Here is an 18,881-nt window from a genome sequence, read left to right on the forward strand (position 1 = left end):
GCGGGGGGAGCGCGTCGAGGCGACGTGGGCTGTGGTTTGTGCACCTGCAGGCTCCAGCTCCCGCTCCGCCCGTGGGGAATAACGGCCCTTGGGTGACACACTGAGAGTCAGGGACACGTCTGAGCCTCTGGGCTTCCCGTCTGCTGCCAGGGCAGGGACATGATCCAGCTGCGGCTCCTGCGAGGGACTCACTGTGCGGCCCTGCAGGGAGGGACGGACAAGCCAACACTCCTGGGATGGAGCCCTTGCCCTGGATGAAGACCTCTCCCAGATGCTGCTCCCAGCACAGTGAGGTCGGTAGCAGGGGCAGGGGCTGTTTCCTCCCCATCCTGACACAGACCCTGGTGCAGTCCCCGCTCCATGGTCACCGCAGCTTGGGGGCAGCTGGACACTTGCCTCATGGCTTCTTGGATGAGCCCAGTGCAGGAGATGCTCAGTGCTTCCAGGCCCACAGCAGGGTGGAAGGGGTGACTAACCAAATTCCCCTGCACACCCAGCTTGTCCCATGATGATCCACCACCACAGCGACCATGACACCGGCAGCGGGACATATATGTCCCTCATATATGGTCATGAACGGCGCTGGAGAAGTTCATTGGCGGGCTGGGCTGTGTCGGAGGGGAGATAGCTCCCGATAACGTCTAAAAAGGTGCTGCTGCTTTGATTGGCTCCTTCCGCAGCTGGGTCGGCATCTGCAGAGATATATCACCCTCCCATCATCGACGTCCCCGTGAGTCCCCAGGAGCTGTGACAGGGAGTGGGGAAGAGCAGGGCTGTGCCAGCAGGGCAGGAGGCTCAGGATGGGAATGGAGGGACTCCTGTCCCCTCGGGTGCTGTGGCTGCTCCTCTGGGTGCAGCTCTGCAGAGGTAAGTGCCGGCTCCCTTTTTCCAAAGCCCAGGGCCATCGGGTACCAGTGGGGTCATCAAGAGCCCTTTGGGAAGAGGGTTTCTTTCCAAGTGCCACTGAGATGAGGGTCAGGAGGAGCTCAAGTCCATGGACCCTGTGCCTTTGCCTGTGTCCATTTGGCTGGGAGAGGGTGTCTCCACTTCCAGAGCTCCAGTATTGGAAGGTTGGGGGAAGGTGTGGGGCTGGGGGCATGGGGCTGTTATGGGGTGTTGGGCTGGGGAGGAGCGGGTTCCCTGTGCAGGGCCTGGGCGCACAATGAGTGGGTGGTCATGGGAGGGGGCCACTGGAGTGGGAGGAGGTTCCCAGGGCTGTGTTATGGTGAATAGCCCATCCCAGAAGGGCCGGAGTACTGCACCCCTAGCCTTCACAGGCTGTGGGGAGAGCAGGGACCCCCACACTGGCCAAGGGACAGCCTGGAGGGGTGAGGACTCCCACCCTCCCACCGTGGTGCTTCTGACTCAGCCTGGGCAGGGGGGGCCTTCTAGACCTGCACTCTGGGGCTCGGTGCTCTCCTGAGTGGTCCCATGTCGATGTTCGAAGGGGCTGCAGAGGTGAGGCTGGAGGATGGCGGCGGACGCTGTGCTGGGAGAGTGGAGGTGAAATACCAGGGCCAGTGGGGGACTGTGTGTGCTTTCCACTGGGAGATGACCAATGCTGCAGTGGTTTGTAAGCAGCTGGGCTGTGGGTCTGCTGTCCAAGCTCATGCCAAAGCAGTCTTTGGGCCAGGATCTGGCCCCATTTGGATGGATTTGGTTTACTGTCATGGCAATGAGTCTGCCCTGTCTGACTGTATACACAGAGGATGGGGTAAACACAACTGTGACCACAGCGAGGACGCTGGTGTGACGTGTTCAGGTAAGGGGCCAGCTTGTTCTCTACCTTTGGGGCCAGGATGGGAAAAGGGACCTGGCTGTGCCCTCAGAGAGCGAGTGAACACTGGAGCAGGGCCCAGGGTGGTTGCACTGCTGAGATGGGACTGTGGTTGCTGGTGTCCCTGGGGAGCCCACCCATACTTAACACCTGAGGTGACTCAGCCTGCCCTTGGTCACATCCAGGCACTGGAAGATGAATCCCTCTCCCTGCCCCATGGTGTCTACTAGTTCTCAACTTTCTCCTTCCATTCAGCCGGGACCTGTCTGGCAGCACCGCCAAGGACAAGGTCCCATCATGCCACAGGCACTGAGAGCAGCTCACGTGGCCACCCACAACCCTGGGGAAGGGCCTAAGGAGGCCAGGGACTTTTGGGATGTGTCCCCTGGCAGACATGAGTCCCCCAAAGCAGAGGGGCTGCTCAGAGGGCAGGGGCCCTGGGCTTGGGCAGAAGAGCTGGGTGGCTCATGGCCACCTCATTCCCCTTCCAGAGCCACCCCATGAGAGCGAGCCCACAGGGAAACACCCCTGTGCAGGCAGCGCTGACCTGCTGCCCAGCCTCTCCTGCCCAGCCTCTCCTGCCTACCCCAGCCCCTGCCTGCCCTGTGCCAAGGGCACTTGCCAGCACTTTCTGGCTCTCCTTGCCCTGGGAGCTCGTGTCAGCCCAGGGCTGCTCTTCTGCCCCCTCTCCTGCCCTCTACCCAGCTGGGGGCCAGGGATGTGCACCCCTGGCAGTGTTCTCTGGCCCTGGCTCAGGACCCTCCCCAGGCAGGTGCTGGAGCTGGGGGCTGGTGGAGACAGCGACTGGAGGTACAGCTGCACCACATCTGCTCCCTCTGACATGTCCCATCTAATAGCAGTGCCCCAATGGGCTCCATTTCTGGTGGCTCCAAGGGGTTCCTCAGCCTGGCTCTCAGCTTGGTGGGGCAGAGCAGGCTGCAGCAGCCAGCAGAACCTCAGCCCATCTCCTTGGGCTCAAGCGCTGCAGTGTCTGGGGCCAGTGCCAGGTAGCCCAGGGTCTCCAGGAGGGCAGCAGTTTTTCTAAGCACTTCCTGTGGCCGTGGGTTTGGGAGAAAAGCCAGCCCACGAGTGCTGTGATGATGTTGGGGGAGCAGCAGGGGGTCCCTGGTGTGTTTGTGCCATCAACACCCACTGGGAGCTGCTGGGAGGGTCGTGGGGCTCTTTGCCTGTGGCCATCTTAGAGATGAGGTGGGACATAGTGGGACATGTAACTGCCAGAGGGCTGTGGGAACTCACAGGGTTCTTTGGTTACTCCAGGATTTGTCCGGCTGGTTGGAGGGGACAACCCCTGCTCAGGACGAGTGGAGATTCATGATAGGAACGAGTGGAAAACTGTCTGTGACTCCGACTTTGGTCCCAAAGCTGCCGACGTGGTCTGCAGAGAGTTGCAGTATGGCACAGCCCTGTCTGTCCCGGGGGCAGTTCACTTTGGAGAAGGGTCTGGTCCCATGTGGGACAGAGAGCTGCAGTGTGTGGGGAATGAATCCCTTCTCAGCTCCTGTCCCACGGGGTCCCCCAGGGACCAGCCCTGCACCCACGCGAATGCTGCCGGTGTCACCTGCACACGTAAGGACTCAGGGCAGGGTGTTACCACCGGGGGTGTGCCGATGATGGGGGAGCAGGGACGGGACTGTGCTGTGCTGGGTGTGAGGACACAAGGGGTGATCACAGAACCATAGAATGGTTTGGGTTGGAAGGGACCTTTCGATGTCATCTAGTCCAACTTGCCTGCAACCAGCAGGGACCTCTTCAACTAGATCAGGTTGCTCAGAGCCCCATTAGACCTGACCTTGAATGTTTGTCTGCAGCCCTAAAATGGTGCAGAAGGAGGAGAAAGGCAGGGTGTCCATTTGGCCTCTACTCCACCACCCAAGGGAGAAAAGCACAAGTCTGCCCTGTCTCATCCTTCTCTGTCCTGAGTTCACAGGGTTCAGGCTGGTGAACGGCAGCACGGCGTGTGAGGGGAGGGTGGAGGTCCATGTGCAGGGGGCCTGGGGCACCCTCTGTGCCTCCCGCTGGGACCTCTTGGACGCCCACGTTCTCTGCCGTCACCTCAACTGCGGGTTTGCTGAGTCCATTCCTAAAGGAGGGCATTTTGGGAGAGGAAGCGGCCCTGTCTGGAGAGACTCCTTCCACTGTGACGGGACTGAAGCCCACCTGGGAGAGTGCCCAGTGACTGCCCTGGGGGCCTCGCCGTGCTCCCATGAGAACGACGCTGCTGTCATATGCTCAGGTGAGTGCTGGGAAAACACTCGGTTACTCTGTTTTCCTCTTAAATGCTCCCAAAGCAGGGGACCCTGTGGCAGTGCAAGGCTCTGGCTCAGAAGCTCCCCACAGAGGGCTGGCAGCAGGCAGGCGAGCTCCAAGGCCCTCCTGCAAGGGTGCCAGAGCCTGGAGACGTGCTGCAGGCTGCCGGGCTCCCCGATGCCGCCAAGGGCTGGGGCATGGCTGCTCTCCCCAGGCCCAGCTCGCTTCGCATCCCTGCGGCTGGTGGGTGGAGGAAGCCCGTGCGACGGGCGAGTGGAGATCTTCCAGCACGGGACGTGGGGCAGAGTCCTGGATGAGCAGTGGGACGTGCAGGAGGCCAGCGTGGTGTGCCGGCAGCTGCAGTGCGGAGAGGCAGAGGCAGCCTACAACCCCCCGAAGGCTCAGAGAGGGACGGGTCCCGTGGGGCTGCGCGGGGTGCGGTGTGCAGGGCACGAGGCCAACCTGACCCTCTGCAACACCCCCCTGCCTGAGAGTGCGCTGGAAGCAGGGATTGCCGAGGACGTGGGGGTCGTTTGCTGGGGTGAGTGGTGCTGCACGCCCCCCCCAGGCTCTGGGCTGGGTGGGCAGCCAGCCCTTGACGGCAGCCGGGGTTTCCTCCTGCTACAGGGAGCCGTCAGGTGCGGCTGGTGAACGGGCCTGGGCGCTGCGCTGGGAGAGTGGAGATCTACTACCAGGGCAGCTGGGGGAGCGTCTGCGATGACGGCTGGGACCTGTCTGATGCTGCCGTCGTTTGCCACCAGCTGGGCTGCGGAGGGGCACTGGAGGCGGTTGGCTCCGCTCGCTTCGGGGAAGGCTCCACTCAGATCTGGCTGGAGAGCGTGAACTGCTCCGGGGCCGAAGCTGCTCTCTGGGACTGCCCGGCAGGGTCCTGGGGACAGCACGACTGCGGGCACAAAGAGGATGCAGGAGTCATCTGCTCAGGTGTGTGCCGGGAGCTGTGGTGGGAGCCCAGTGCCCAGGCGGGCCGGGATGAGGGGAGAGCCGGCAACGGCCGAGGCTGTTCCTGGCCAGTGCTGAGCCCCTGACAAAGGCCATCGTGGGGACACCCATGCAGGGGTGCCCTCAGTTCCACCAGGGGTCCCTGGGGAGCTCAGCTGTCCCTGACGGGCAGCAGGGAGGGCAGGGGTGTCTGTCCATCAGGGACATTTCTCTGTCCGTGGGTGCAAGGGGGACTTGCTGGACGTGCCTTTGCCTGTCTGAGGGCCTGGCGGGTGCAGGGGTGTCCCTGCTCCCCCAGCCCCAGCCCAGCCTGTTCCCCCTCGCTGCCTTTCCTCCCAGAGTTCATGGCCCTGAGGCTGGAGAACGGCACCAACTGCTCCGGGCGCCTGCAGGTTTTCTACAATGGGACGTGGGGGAGCATTTGCTCCAACTCCATGACTCCTGAAACTGTGTCGCTGGCATGCAAGGAGCTGGGCTGCAGGGACAGAGGGTCCCTGGAAACACAATGGCCCTACGGCAGGCTGTCTGGCACGGCCTGGCTGGATCGTGTGGAGTGTGGGGAGAGAAACAGCTCCTTCTGGCAGTGTCCCTCCACTCCCTGGCACCCGCAGTCATGCGACGACCTGCGAGATGAGACCCACATCACCTGCAAGGGTAATTCTGAGCTAGCCGGGCACCAGCATCCCCTGCATTCCTGCTCCTGGCTGGGCATGGTCAAATTCCTGGGCCTGCGGGGGCCTTTCGTTTCCAAGCCAGACGCTGCTGCTGCTGGTACCAAAAATGGGACTTCCTCTCCTGGAGCCCCACACATTCACCAGCGGTTGCCAGCCGGGCTCCCAGCTTCGCCTGGTTGAGGCAGAGGTTTCTCGAGGCAAGGTCCCAGAAGGGAACAGCCAGGGCTCTGAGGAGTGTCCCTTCCATGGACACCCTCCTGCTGCTCTGTGACCCAGGGTCCCTTTGGGCTGAGCAGTCAGGGTCCCCCATGTTGCCCTGTGTGTGTCCCCCGAAGGACCAGGGTTCAGCTGCTGCCATGGGTGGGTGGCACGAGCTGAGCTGAGCCCCACTCTCTGCTGCACGGCCCCCTGCAGCAGCCCCTTCACCACAGCGTTTCCCTCTGCAGGGAGTCAGCCAGAAACGCCCCCGGCCCCAATGGCTGCGTGCCCCAGCACCCCGAGCTGCACAGGTAGCTGCTCCTCTGCATGCCCCTCTCGCCTGGCAGGGCTCTGCCTGCTGTCCCGCAGCCCTGGGAGCTCTCTGCCTTCTCCAGACAGGGAGAAGATTCGTGCCGTGGGAGGGGAGAAGGGGTGCTCCGGCCGAGTGGAGGTGTGGCACCGCGGCTCCTGGGGGACGGTGTGTGACGACTCTTGGGACATGCGGGATGCCGAGGTGGCATGCAGGCAGCTGGGCTGTGGCCCTGCGGTGTCTGCCCTGGCCGAGGCTGCATTTGGGGAGGGGAGCGGCCCCATCTGGCTGGAGCAGGTGGAGTGCCGGGGGACAGAGCCATCTCTGCAGGACTGCTGGGCCCGGCCTGGGGACAGCGGTGCCTGCCGCCATAAGGAGGACGCGGCCGTGAACTGCTCAGGTGAGCGGCAGGGCTGGGACGCCTCACAGGGAGCCCTTTTCCCCATTGGCTGCCATCATGGCTCCAGAGCTCCTGAGAGCAAGGCCATCCCTGCAGAGCAGGAGAGCCTTTTGCCGAGTGGGCAGCAGCTTCTGTGGGGCTGGGTGTCCTCCAGCTTCTGCCCGCAGGGCCCTGCAGCCCCCAGGGGCATCTCCCGGGCTGCCGGCTCTGTCCCTGCTCTGGGCCCTGCGCTCCTTCCTGGCCATGCTCACCAGTCGTGCAGGAGGGGCGATTTGGGTGGGATGTGGCAGGGATGTCTGCACATGCACACGTGCGCACACACACACACACACGGTGTGTTAGAGAGGAGGCTCCCTGGTACCTGCACCCCCACCCTCTCAGCCCAGCTCTCCTTCTCCTCCTCTGCAGATGCACCCAGGATGGCAGCACCAACCCCTCCAGCAGGTAACCCGTCCTCCCCACCAGCGCTGGGTCTTCTTGGGGCCAGGCTGTGACCCACAGCCGGAGGGAAGGGGCTCCTTGCTGGGCTGTGAAACTCCCAGGAGGAGGCAGCGGGGTAGCGGTGGGGCGGGAGGCTGGGGAGGGCTGTCATTCACCCAGTCAGGTGGGAGCTTCCCCATCCCTCATCCCCTGAAACCCAGTACGTAATGGGGGTCAGGACTGGGGTGTGCCGGCCCCTCACCTCTCCCAGGCCTGGTGCTGCCCTTTCTGTGTTCCTGCCATGCAGATCCCACGCGGGGCCGTCTGACCGGCAGCGGGAGAGTCTCCTTTCCCGTCATCATGTGCATCATCCTGGGAGCCCTTGTCTGCCTGCTCCTGGCCCTCCTGGCCGGGCAAGTGCGAAGCGCCAGGGCTGGGCGCAGAGGTGGGTCCCTTCCCAGGGGAAGATGCCTGCTGGCAAGGCCAGGGGTGCCGTGGGGTGTCAGTGAGTGGGAGAGGCAGAGCTGGGGGGACAAGAGTGTGTGCTCTCTGCGGGATCCCACCCTCTCTCTGACCATCCCTGGGCCAGCCCTGCCTCTGTCCACAGGCTCTGAGAGAGCTCAGGAGCCCTTCCCTGAGGCCGTGTACGAGGAGATCGGTTCCAGCCCAGCATGGCAGAAGCAGGCAAGGTTCAGCGGCTCAGGTTGGTGTGCGTCCCTCATTGAGGACACATCTACAGTGCTCTTTCCCCTGGCTGCCACCCAGGGTTGACCCCTGCAGCCCCCTAACCCATGGTTCGTGCGGTTGTGGGGCTGTTGGATCTGTGTGGGGAGCACCCATGTCCTGGGCCCAGGAGAGAAGCTTTCTCCCCACCTGCTCTGCGCGTCCCATTTGGGGACAGCCTCTCTCTGCCTGCCCCTGCACCCTGGGGGACACCTGAGGGGTGAGGGAAGGGGCTGTCCCAGGGCAGCTCTGGCAGGCCCTTGGAGATGGGCTTTGTCCCAGGGCAGCAGGGTGAGTCCTGAGCCCTCGTCCCCGTGCAGCCGTGGCTCTGTGGGTCCCACGTCCCCAGCAGCACTGAGCACAAGCTGGGTCAGCAGAGCGCACTCCCCTGACATCCGCTGGGCCTCTCTCCAGGCTCCTATTCAGAGGGGTCCCTGAGCAAGCTGCAGCCCTACCCCGGGGACAGCGAGGATGAGGATGGTCCATGGCCAGCACCAGGTAATGGGGGGCAGGAAGGGGTGGATGTCTCCTCCCTGCAGACATGTGATGGACAGCAGTGTCACTGAGCGTCACCCTCGGAGCTGGGAGGTCTGGCGGGATCTCCTGTGGGGCTGCAAACAACGATGTCGGAGCCCCATGTCCCTGCGCATCCTCCCATCCTCTGCTCTGCAGAACGCATCTTCTCACTGACACCAGCTCTCCTCTCCTTTCAGAGGTCCCTGTCCTGCCTGGAGGTGACCCAGCTGATGGCTATGATGATGCCAGGGGGGTTTCTGACCCTGGGGAGGATCCTTCCCCTGGGCAGGAAGACTGGGAAATGCCCAGGTTGGCAGAGGAGGGATCTGGACCAACGGATACCCCTTGGAGGTGAGAGGGAAAGAAAGTGCTGCTAGTTCCTGGGGTGGCATCCCTGGTGCTGGATGATTCGCTGTCACAACGAGAGCCCAATGTGCTTGGGTGGGGGAACCTGCCCCAGGAGTTTTTCCTTGGGGGCTCCATGGGTGGGAGAGGGAGCTGAACGTCTCAGGACTGGTGAGGAGAAGGGAGGAAGGTGATGTACAGCCCAGGAGAGGCACCCCATGGAGTGAACATGCAATGGCCTGCCTTGCTTCTTGCAGGGCCAAACCTGCTCTCCCAGAGAGGTGCTGGTGCCCCCGGAGCTGAGGGGGATGGCTGGTCCCTGTCCCCAGAGAGCATGGGCTATGACGATGCTGAAGAGGTGTCTGTGGCACATCCCCCTGAGGACACAGAGGCTGTGACACCGGAGCTCAGTGCACAACGGTCCCTGAGCCCCGGGCCAGGAGAGCCCGTCCCTGCAGTGCAGCTGGGGGCAGCCAGGAGGGAGGAGAGGTCTGTGCAGCTGGGAGAGCCGTGAGCACCAGGGAACCCTCTCCCTTTTCCCACGGGCAGCAGAATCTGCCAGGGGTTTCCTCGATTTTGATTCCCCTGTTTTTACACAGGGGCCCCCATATCGGTTCTTATTAAAAGCCTTTGAGCCAGAGCTGTGCTTGCCTGCCCAGGTGCTTTAGTGTCTCCCCGAGGGTGGCTGGAGGATACCGGAGCCCAAAGACGTGGCGGTGGGGAAGGGGCATGTCTCGGGTGGGTGTGTGGTGCAGGGCAGTGAGCTGAGCTCAGATCCAGCACAGCTGCCCACCTCTCTCCTGAGAGGGGGCTCCAAGGAGGCAGCGCACACAGCCCTCCTCACCCCACAGCCAGACCCTGGCTGGGCAGGGCAGGCCCACAGTGCCTGCAGAGGACCAGAGGCTCCAGCTCCAGCCTTTCCCTGAGGCTGGGCATTCAGGGAAGAAGCCCCTTGGAGATGCTGGGGATGGAAGCCAGGATCTCCCACATGCAAAGTGGGCGCTCTGCCACTGAGCTACACCCTCTGGAGCCTTCCCAGCAGGAGACACTCTCCTCCCATGAGGGGTCTGTGACAAGCACAGCCCCGTTGTCCCCTGGGTGCCCAGGGACCCTCTGCAGCAAACAGCACTTGAGCCCTCCTGAGATGGGGGAAGTCCGCACTGCCTCTCCCCTGGGGCCTGATCCTGGCACAGGGCTGCACTGCAGAGCACTGCCCCTCCAGCGTCTCTGAAGAGCGATGGGGCAGAAGGAGGCTCTGGCTGCAGGTGCTGCTCCCACGCTCTGGCCCCCTCCAGGGCCAACGGAGAGGAGAACACTCCTGAGCCTCCTCTGCCCCCCAGGGCAAGGGCAACCCCCCTGTGTGCCACATCTGTGCGCAGCGGCACAGGAGGAGAAGTACAACAGGGTGAGGGACATGCCCTCCCTGGGGTGAGGTGCCCCCAGGCTCTGATGGCACCCCAGGGTGTGCGATGGGGCAACATGGGGGCAGAAAGCTCACATGCTCTCATCCATGTAGCGGGCCTCCTCCTGCACCCCTCTGCCCTGCAGCATCCCTGGAGGTGGGGTGAAGGGCAGGTGTCCATCTCCATGGGGCTGATGCCCAGAGAGGAGCATATTGGTGTGTTACCAGTCATTGGAGCAGGGGGGCAAAGGGGGCCAAGAAATTCTGCTCAGGACAGCATGTGGCTAAACAATACCGATGGCCATGCACTCCGGTGGGTGATCCTCAGCGTGGCTTTCTCAGCTGTCCTGGGCACATCAGAGGTCTCACTGCAACACCCCCCCGGAGGAAGGATGCTGCCATTCAGGCCGCAGCTCCAGGGAGTGCCTCTCCCTGGGACTATGGGTCCAGTGGCCTCTGCTCTGGGAACTGCAGACAAGGTGCAGGAGGCGCCTGAGGAGGGGAACAGACTCTGCGCCCTTGAGCATGACAAAGAGGAGAGGAACTGGGTCGTGCAGAGACCCCGCAGAGGACACATCCCGATCCTGTGGAGCAGGGAAGGAGGCACAGCTGGAGACCATCCCAAAGCAGCCCTGAGTGGAGAGTCCTGCCCAGGGGGAGGCTGGGGACTTGTGGGGCTGGAGGAAGGCTCCTTCTAAGCTGCAGATGTGCAGGTCCAGGGCAGGGACAGTGCTCTGGCAAGAGGTGAAGGAGCAAGCAGGGCTGGGGCAGGCTGGAAGGCGGCAGACGGGCTCTGCAAAAAGCAGAGGGAGAAAAATCACTGCTGAAGCCCAGGGCTGAACCAGGCACCTTTAGATCTTCAGTCTAACGCTGTCCCAGCTGAGCTCCTTCAGCCCTGCCCCAGCAGCCCTTGTCCCCGGGCCACCCCTGCCGGGCCCCAGTCTGACACAGACGAGGAGTGCTCCTCAGGGAGGTTCCCAGGGAAAAGCTGTGCCCAGCCCCGGACAGAGGGGACCGGGCCCCTCCCAGCCTCCAAGCCCAGGTGGGCCCAGCTTTGGTGGAGGCCACATTACGCTGGGCGTGCCAAGATGTGTGTGGGCCTCATACAAAGGGGACAGGAGTGAAGGTAAGTGGGCAGGCCAGGCATGTACAACTGCAAAGGCTGAGGGTCAAAGAAGCATAGGACTGATGGAAGACCTTATCACCTGGAAAGCCTCCTCCCACACATTTTTTCCCTTGCTGAACTTTGCTGCTTCCTTCCCAGCTCCTCTCCCTCCTTCCCCCTGAGCAGTGCAGGGCGATGGGGAATGGGGGTCCTGGTCAGTCCATACCAATTCCTCTCTGCTGCTCCTTCCTTCTACCACTTTTCCCATGGGGTCCCTCTTACAGGCTACAGTCTTTTGAGATAAACCTGCTACAGCATGGTCTCTCCTCAAGCTGAAATTCTTTCAGGAAATATCCAACCTCTCCAGTGTTGGGTCCTCCACCAAGTGCAGGGATTACCTCCTCCACTGTGCTCCTCTCCTTAGGCTGCAGGGAAATACCTGCTCTACTGTGGTATTCTCCACAGGCTGCAGGAGACCATCTGCTCTGGCACCTGGAGCACCTCCTCTCCCTCCTTCTTCACTCACCCTGGTGTTTTCAGGGCTGTTTCTCACACTGGTTTTCCCTCACTCCTCTCCCACTCGAGCCCTTGTATCCTTTCTTAAATACACTCTCACAGAGGTTCCACCATCCTCGTTGATGGGCTCAGTTTTGGCCAGCGGTGGGTTTCTTTTGGAGCCGTCTGGAACCAGGTCTGTCTGGCATGGAAGCAGCCCTTGGTCTCTTCTCACAGAGGCCCATGCCTTCAGCCCCACCACTACCAAACCCTGGAGACGGACACCAATTCCACAAGCCCTGGCTCTGCACCACAAACACTCTGGTGTGAGTCCTCACCCCGCATGGTCACATGGTACAAGCTGCACTCCGAGGATTTTTCCTCCCGGGCACTTTCCAGCCCAGCCCAGCTCCCTCCAAGCTCTGCCACCTCCCCTGCCCTCTCTCCATCCCAGCCCAGTCTGCGCTGGCCCAACAGCAGAGCCTGCCCCAGGGTGCTGCAGAGCTCTGGGCACTCACTCCACAGCCACAGCCCCTCTGAAGGGCACCACAGCTGCTGGGGGGCAGAGGAGGGTCAGCCCCAGAGATGGGGGGCATTATGGCACAAGGAAAAGGCAGTCAGTGGGCCCCTGTGTCCTCCTCCCCAGGATGTTCTGAGCGGTCTGCAGCCCCTCTGTGCCATCCCCTCTCCCCAGCCCAGTACAAGAGCCCTGGCCTTGGGGACCCTCAGGCAGCTGCTGCCGCCCCAGTGACAGAGTGGCACTGGGACAGCCTGCCCCAGGCTGCTGCAGCCAGAAAGGTCTTCTCATCTCCCATTTATTCAGCCCTGCTGCTGATGGGTCTCAGAAAAGGAAGTGTTAGCTGGTTCATGTATTTTATTTAAACACACAGAGAGACTAACTCTTCGTTTACATATATGTTTTGCGTCACTGATGAGATGTGAAAAGTTAAGGAGGAGGGGAGGAATAGTGAATGCTTGTCACACCAGATACAGGAAATCCTTTGCAGAGGAAGGTACACAGTCTATGGCTGCTGAAAAATGTCCAATCAGTTTCCTCAGGGCATCCTTGAGCTCCTGGTTCCTCATGCTGTAGATGAGGGGGTTCACTGCTGGAGGCACCACCGAGTAGAGAAATGACACCACTAGATTCAGGAATGAAGAGGAGACAGAGAGGGGCTTCAGGTAGGAAAACACCCCAGTGGTGATAAAGAGGGAAACCACAGCCAGGTGAGGGAGGCACGTGGAAAAGGCTTTCTGTCTTCCCTGCTGTGAGGGCATCCTCAGCACAGCCCTGAAGATCAACACATAGGACACCACAATGAAAACAAAACACACAAAGTCAAAAAAGGTACTTAAAGAAAGAAGCCCAACTTCCCTGAGGTAGTCTGATTGTAAGCAGGAGAGCTTGAGGATCTGAGGGATTTCACAGAAGAACTGGTCCACAGCATTTCCTTGGCAGAGAGATATTGAAAATGTATTGTTTTTGTGCAGCAGAGCAGTAAGAAAGCCACTGCCCCAGGCAGCTGCTGCCATGTGGACACAAGCTCTGCTGCCCAGGAGGGTCCCATAGTGCAGGGGTTTGCAGATGGCAACGTAGCGGTCGTAGGCCATGACTGTCAGAAGATAAAACTCTGCTGAGATCAAGCTAACAAACAGGAAGACCTGTGCAACACATCCCGAGAAGGAGATGGCCCTGGTGTCCCAGAGGGAGTTGGCCATGGCTTTGGGCAGAGTGGTGGAGATGCAGCCCAGGTCGAGGAGGGCGAGGTTGAGGAGGAAGAAGTACATGGGGGTGTGGAGGCGGTGGTCACAGGCTATTGCAGTGACGATGAGGCCATTGCCCAGGAGGGCAGCCAGGTAGATGCCCAGGAAGAGCCAGAAGTGCAAGAGCTGCAGTTCCCACGTGTCTGCGAATGCCAGGAGGAGGAAGTGGGTGATGGAGCTGCCGTTGGACATCGGATCCCTTTGTTCCCGAGGTACTGCCAAAGGAGGAAAGCACACTCACAAGTCAGGACAGCCCTGAGCAAATCTCTTCCCATCGCCTGCCCTTCCAAACCCAAGCCCTGGAAACACACTTTGCCTGTGTCTTTTTTCCAGGAACTTTTTGCATTTCCTTTTTTGGAGCTCTCATTGTTGCTGGCCAAGTGTGCCGTGAGAAGCAGAGCTCTGCTTGTGGGCTCCCAAGGAGTCATCCCTGCTCCACAGCAGCGGGGATTGGGGAAAGGGGTTACAGCTTCTGCCATTCACTAGTTACCTCATCTGTGATCCACTTGTAACGCAGAGGAGCTGCTCAGCATATTCCTGCAGGAAAACCTCAAGGAAGCTCCTGGTTGTCCTAAAGCCGCAGTGACATGAGCAGAGCCAGCTCACTCCTCAGCCTTGTCGGGGGGGAAACACCACGCAGCTCTTCACTCACTCCCCCCACACTCACTGCAGAGGGATAGGGAGAAGAGGGAGAAAAAGGAATAAAAATCTCATGGGCTGAGATACAGCCAGTTTGATAGACCAGTAACGGGAAAGAAAATAACAATCATTGCAAAAGAATATAGGAAACCAGGAGTGATGCAGTACAATTGCTTACCCCCCGATGCCCATCCCGAGCAGCAAACACGGATTCCTGCCGCCCGGCCAACCCCCATTTCTGTACTGAGCAGGACCAGCCCAAGGCATTTTAATGCCCTCTCTGGTGGTTTTGGTGCTGAGTCCATGAAGCTCAGACACAGGGGAGGCTGATGAAACCTCTCCAGACGTCAACGTCAGATGCAAACTCCAAAGTTTCTTGGAGCGTTAATGGGTCCCACTGAGGGCCATTACTGCCAAAGGCTCCTGGGGACTCGTTCGAGGGAAAACTGGAGGCGGTGAGGGCAGGTAGGCAAAGGCAATGGAGGGGTGTCTCTGACGCTGGCTAATGCTGAATGTGTGAGAGGAAGGCAAAGGGCCAAGCCCTGGCCTCCAGCCCCTGGGAAGGGAGATCCTGCCCCACAACCACAGCTCAGGGCTCTTCCTGGGGCATTGTGATGGGAGGACGTGCAATGCCAAGGGCAGAAACAGAGAATGACGGCTCCCGGGTGGGGAAGAGGAGGCGCTAAGGCCCTAGTGCTGTAAGGATAAGGTGTCTTCTGGTAGCCTTGGTGGCACAGACAACAGCCACAGCCAAGAGGAGAAAGACATAAGCACTGTTGGGGGCTTTCAGCCTTGCCAACTCCCTTGATCGTCTCCACCCCTGGCTGTGCTATGGTGTCCCACATCTGCTCCTCTTCCCCTGCAGGCTGCAGACATCCCCCCTGCTTCCCCGTCTTGCTCTCCCCTCAGCATCTCACTGCCTTTACTCATCTCTCTCCATCGTCCTTGGCTGTTCCTGAAACACAACGCCTTGGGCTGATCCCGACTCCCTCTGGGTGATCTGTTGCAGCACAGCATTGCCCTTGCAGTGGCATTTCTTAATCCTGGTGTCCAGTCTCCACCTCCCAAGCTGCCCTTTGTTGCATTATTTCTTTCTCCTGCTGTTTTCCGCCAAAGAAAAGATCCATTGTCTCTGAAACAACATTTCAACCAGGTTCAGGCCATTCCAAGAGTGCCCAGAGCCTCCCTGCCCCTGGGCCAGAGAAGCTCAAGTCCCTCAGCCTCTCCACCAAGCACACATGCACTGGGCCCTAAAGCCCATCATGGCAGACTTCCTCTGGACACTCTCCAGGTCCTCTCCACTTCTCCAAAATGGGGAGCCGCACACTGGGACACAGCTGTGTGCGTTGGGCCACAGCAGTGCTGAGTCAAAGGGGAAGGTGACTCAAGTTGCCTGGGGGGCACATGCTCCTCCTCCTGCAGCCCCGTAGGCAGCCGGCCTTGTTCATAGTGAGCGTGCACCACTGGCTCATGAGGCGTCCCTCAAGGTGCCCAGCCCCGTCTCCTCAGGGTCACTGCTCAGCACATCAGGTCCCAGCCTGTCCTGCTGCATTGGGGTTATTCTTCCCCGGGATGCAGGACTGGCCACTTCTCCTTGAAAGACTTGAAGACGTTTCTGTTGGCCAAATCCCAGCGTTTCTCCAGCTGCCCCTGGACTCAAGCTCCATTTGGTCAGCTGTTTGTGTGCAGATGGTCACCCTGATGCTTGTTCCCCAGGGCTTGGTATTGGGGACAGTTCACTTTAAGATCTTTATCAATGATCTGGATGAGGGGATTGAGTGCACCCTCAGTAAGTCTGCAGATGACACCAAGTTGGGTGGGAGTGTCGACCTGCTTAAGGGTAGAAAGGCATTGCAGAGGGATCTGGAGAAGCTGGATTGATGGTCCAAGGCCAATGTTATGAGGTTCAAACAGGCCAAGTTCTGGGTCCTGCACTTGGGTCACACCAACCCCATGCAGTGTTACAAGCCTGGGGAGGAGTGGCTGGAGAGCTGCCCTGCAGGAAAGGACCTGGTGGTGTTGGTCGACTGCCGGCTGAATATGAGCCAGCAGTGTGCCCAGGTGGCCAAGAAGGCCAATAGCATCCTGGCCTGTATCAGGAACAATGTGGTGAGCAGGAGTAGGGAAGTGATTGTCCCCCTGGAGTCGGCACTGGTGAGGCCCCACCTGGAGTACTGTGTCCAGTTTTGGGCCCCTCACCACAAAAAAAGACATTGAGGTGCTGGAGCAGGTCCAGAGAAGGGCAAAGGAGCTGGTGAGGGATTTCGAGGATAAATTTTATGAGGAGCGGCTGAGGGAGCTGGGATTGTTTAGCCTGGAGAAATGGAGGCTGAGGATATTTGGAAAAAATTTTTACACTGAAGCGGTTATTAAGCATTGGAACAGGCTGCCCAGAAAGTGGTTGAGGCACCACCTCTGGAGGTATTTAAAAAATGGGCAGACATAGTGCTTAGAGCTATGGTTTAGTGATGGTTTTTGTCAGAGTTAGGTTGATGGCTGGACTAGGTGATCTGAAAGGTCCCTTCTGTTGCATGAAAAGGGGCAAAGCGGTTTTGGCAGAAGATAAACCCCCTTGCGCTCTAACACTCCTCACCGAGGTGGGGGACCAGGTGCGTCTGGTTTTAAATTTGGAGTGATGCCCAATCCAGCACTATCAGTCCAATCACGTTTAATATGTATTAAACTGTTACAATTTGGACACACTGATAGTGGACTGCACCTTCAGTCTAGTCGTGCTCCTGAACTAGCACGGCCTCTCTGTAGTTTTGGTCGCGTTCAGTGAGAAAGCGGAACGATCAGCTACTGAAACAGTGCAGTTTATTTAAACAACAGGTATATCGGATTGTCGGTGATAAATACACTGTCTGCAAAGCACGTGCAAATAACAATATTGTTAAATATACAAAAGGCACAATGAAGTTATATACAATACAGCCTGGCTATAAATGTAGGAGAGAGATTCTCTACAGAGATATCTAAGTTTCCCGAGGAAACACTCGGTATGATCTAAGTCTTACCCACAGGCATCCCTATGGCAGGGAAGAAAGGCTCAGCCAGTCAACTGGTCCCGGAAGTTAGTGATGGAATTCTCCTGACTTGTTCGCGATGGTGTCTTCCCCGATATCCCCCCTCTCTCGGGCTATTTTTATACTATTTATTTTATCTTCAAAGTGGAGTTTGAGTGACTTTAGTCATAAATTCTTTTATTATGATTGGTGTACTCAAGGAGGAGTGGTCGCACCTTGGGGGCGGGTAGCCTCTGGGATGGAGGTGTGTTTCGGTACGTTGTAATGAGCAAAGTTCGCACAAAGGACAAAATTTCATCAAAATTTGATGAAATGTTGGCTCAGGTAGTGAGTAGGCCACTTATCTGTTTCGTAGTAAGCAAGTAGGCAGCTTATCTGTTCCGTAGTACTATCTCGTTCCCATATCTGCTATTCGTCACAAGGCAAGGCCACGGAACAATAATATAAGATGGGCAGACATAGTGCTTAGAGATATGGTGTAGTGATGGCTTTTGTCAGAGGTAGGTTGATGGTTGGAGTAGGTGATCTGAAAGGTCCCTCCCAAGCAAGACAATTCTATGATTCTATTAACCTTTTGTTCCTTTTTCCACTCTTCTTCCACTCTCAAGTTCTTCTCTTGGATCATCCTCATCTCCTCCCATACAAAGAGCCAACTCTTTTTCACCATTTCCTTGTTGGCCCTTCCCTTGGTGTTTCTGAGATGGTGACAGTGGCACTTTCCACTTTCCTCATGACGTCCATGACACTAGTAACCCCTTTTCTTACCTCTGCTGTCCTACAGCTGCTCAAGCTGTCTTGTTAGAGCCATCCACACGTGCAATTTAAATGCTGATGTTCTGGAGCCTCAGTGCACAGGGACCTTGAGACACCTGGGGACGTGGCCAAGGGAAACCTCCTCAAGCTTTTCAAGGAGAAAGGGCAAAGTGGGAGAGGACGAGGTGAGGAGTGAGTCTGAGGAGAGGGGCCTGGACATTTTGAGGGATGCCATATGAGCCTCTGGTAAAGGCTCAGCACCATTAAGGCCATCTGCATATGGGGTGGTGTTAGAAGGACTGTGGCCATCCAAAGAAGGGGAGTTATTGTCCCCCTCGACTCAGCACTGGTGTGGCCACATCTGCCCTCATAGTATCCCAGAATGGTTGGGGTTTGAAGGGACCTTGAAAGGTCATCTAGTCCAATCCCTGTTTTTTAGGGACATCTGCGATCAAGATGCTCAAAGCCCCGCCCTACCTGACCCTGAACACCGCCAATGATGGGGAATCCAGAACTTCTCTGGGCAACCTTTTCCAGTGTCTCACCACCCTCATTAGTGAAAAATTTCTTCCCTGATATCCAGTCTAAATCCACCCTCCTTCAGTGTAAAGCCATTGCCCCGTGTCCTGAAATTACTGGCCCTGGTAAAATCTATCTCTCTCTCTCTCTGTTAGAAGCCTCCCTCATGCATTGAAAGGCTGAAAGAAAGTCTCCTTGGAGCTTTTTTGTTTCCAGGCTCAACAACTTCAACTCTCTCAGTTTCTCTTCCTAGGAGAGGTCTTCCGGCCCTCCAATGATTGTTGATAATCCATCTCTTGACCCGCTCTAACAGGTTTAGGCATGAGGCATGTGGTGAGGGTTTCAGCTTTGGTGTTAGTGTTCAGGGAAGGACTACAGATGAGAGCTGCAGGTGAAGGATTAGGGTTAGGGTCCAGGCAAAGGCTTAGGGGGAGCTGCATCGTGCCGAGTCTGAGGGGCAAGAGTGTGGAAGGCACTCAGCGTGTATGGGCCCTCGTGGTGAGCAGAGGGAAAGCTCACGTGGTGATGACCAAAAGCATCCCCATTTCAATAAGCTGGGGATTAGCACTGGGCCCCTTGGCTTGGCA

At 58.7% G+C, this 18,881-nt stretch overlaps 3 protein-coding genes across 3 annotated transcripts in view; 2 read left to right on the forward strand and 1 right to left on the reverse strand.

Moving 5' to 3' along the window:
- The first annotated feature begins 1,431 nt into the window (after window positions 1-1,431).
- LOC141736646 (scavenger receptor cysteine-rich type 1 protein M130-like) overlaps window positions 1,432-18,881 on the forward strand; it is a 66,274-nt gene continuing 48,824 nt past the window's right edge. The window contains exons 1-2 of the mRNA XM_074571190.1: window positions 1,432-1,762; window positions 3,056-3,364. Coding sequence (XP_074427291.1) covers window positions 1,432-1,762; window positions 3,056-3,364 — 640 coding nt within the window. The remainder of the gene's footprint in view (window positions 1,763-3,055; window positions 3,365-18,881) is intronic.
- LOC141736716 (scavenger receptor cysteine-rich type 1 protein M130-like) lies at window positions 4,223-10,000 on the forward strand. The gene is made up of 4 exons (XM_074571274.1): window positions 4,223-4,586; window positions 4,673-4,987; window positions 8,536-8,597; window positions 9,932-10,000. The coding sequence occupies exons 1-4, from the start codon at window positions 4,223-4,225 to the stop codon at window positions 9,998-10,000; spliced, it is 810 nt and encodes a 269-aa protein (XP_074427375.1).
- Window positions 12,572-13,549, reverse strand: LOC141736629 (olfactory receptor 14A16-like). Its single transcript, XM_074571175.1, has one exon. It carries the CDS (start codon window positions 13,547-13,549, stop codon window positions 12,572-12,574), a length of 978 nt encoding a protein of 325 aa, XP_074427276.1.

The sequence above is a fragment of the Larus michahellis genome (assembly GCF_964199755.1).
Source record: "Larus michahellis chromosome W unlocalized genomic scaffold, bLarMic1.1 SUPER_W_unloc_1, whole genome shotgun sequence".
NCBI lineage: Eukaryota > Metazoa > Chordata > Aves > Charadriiformes > Laridae > Larus > Larus michahellis.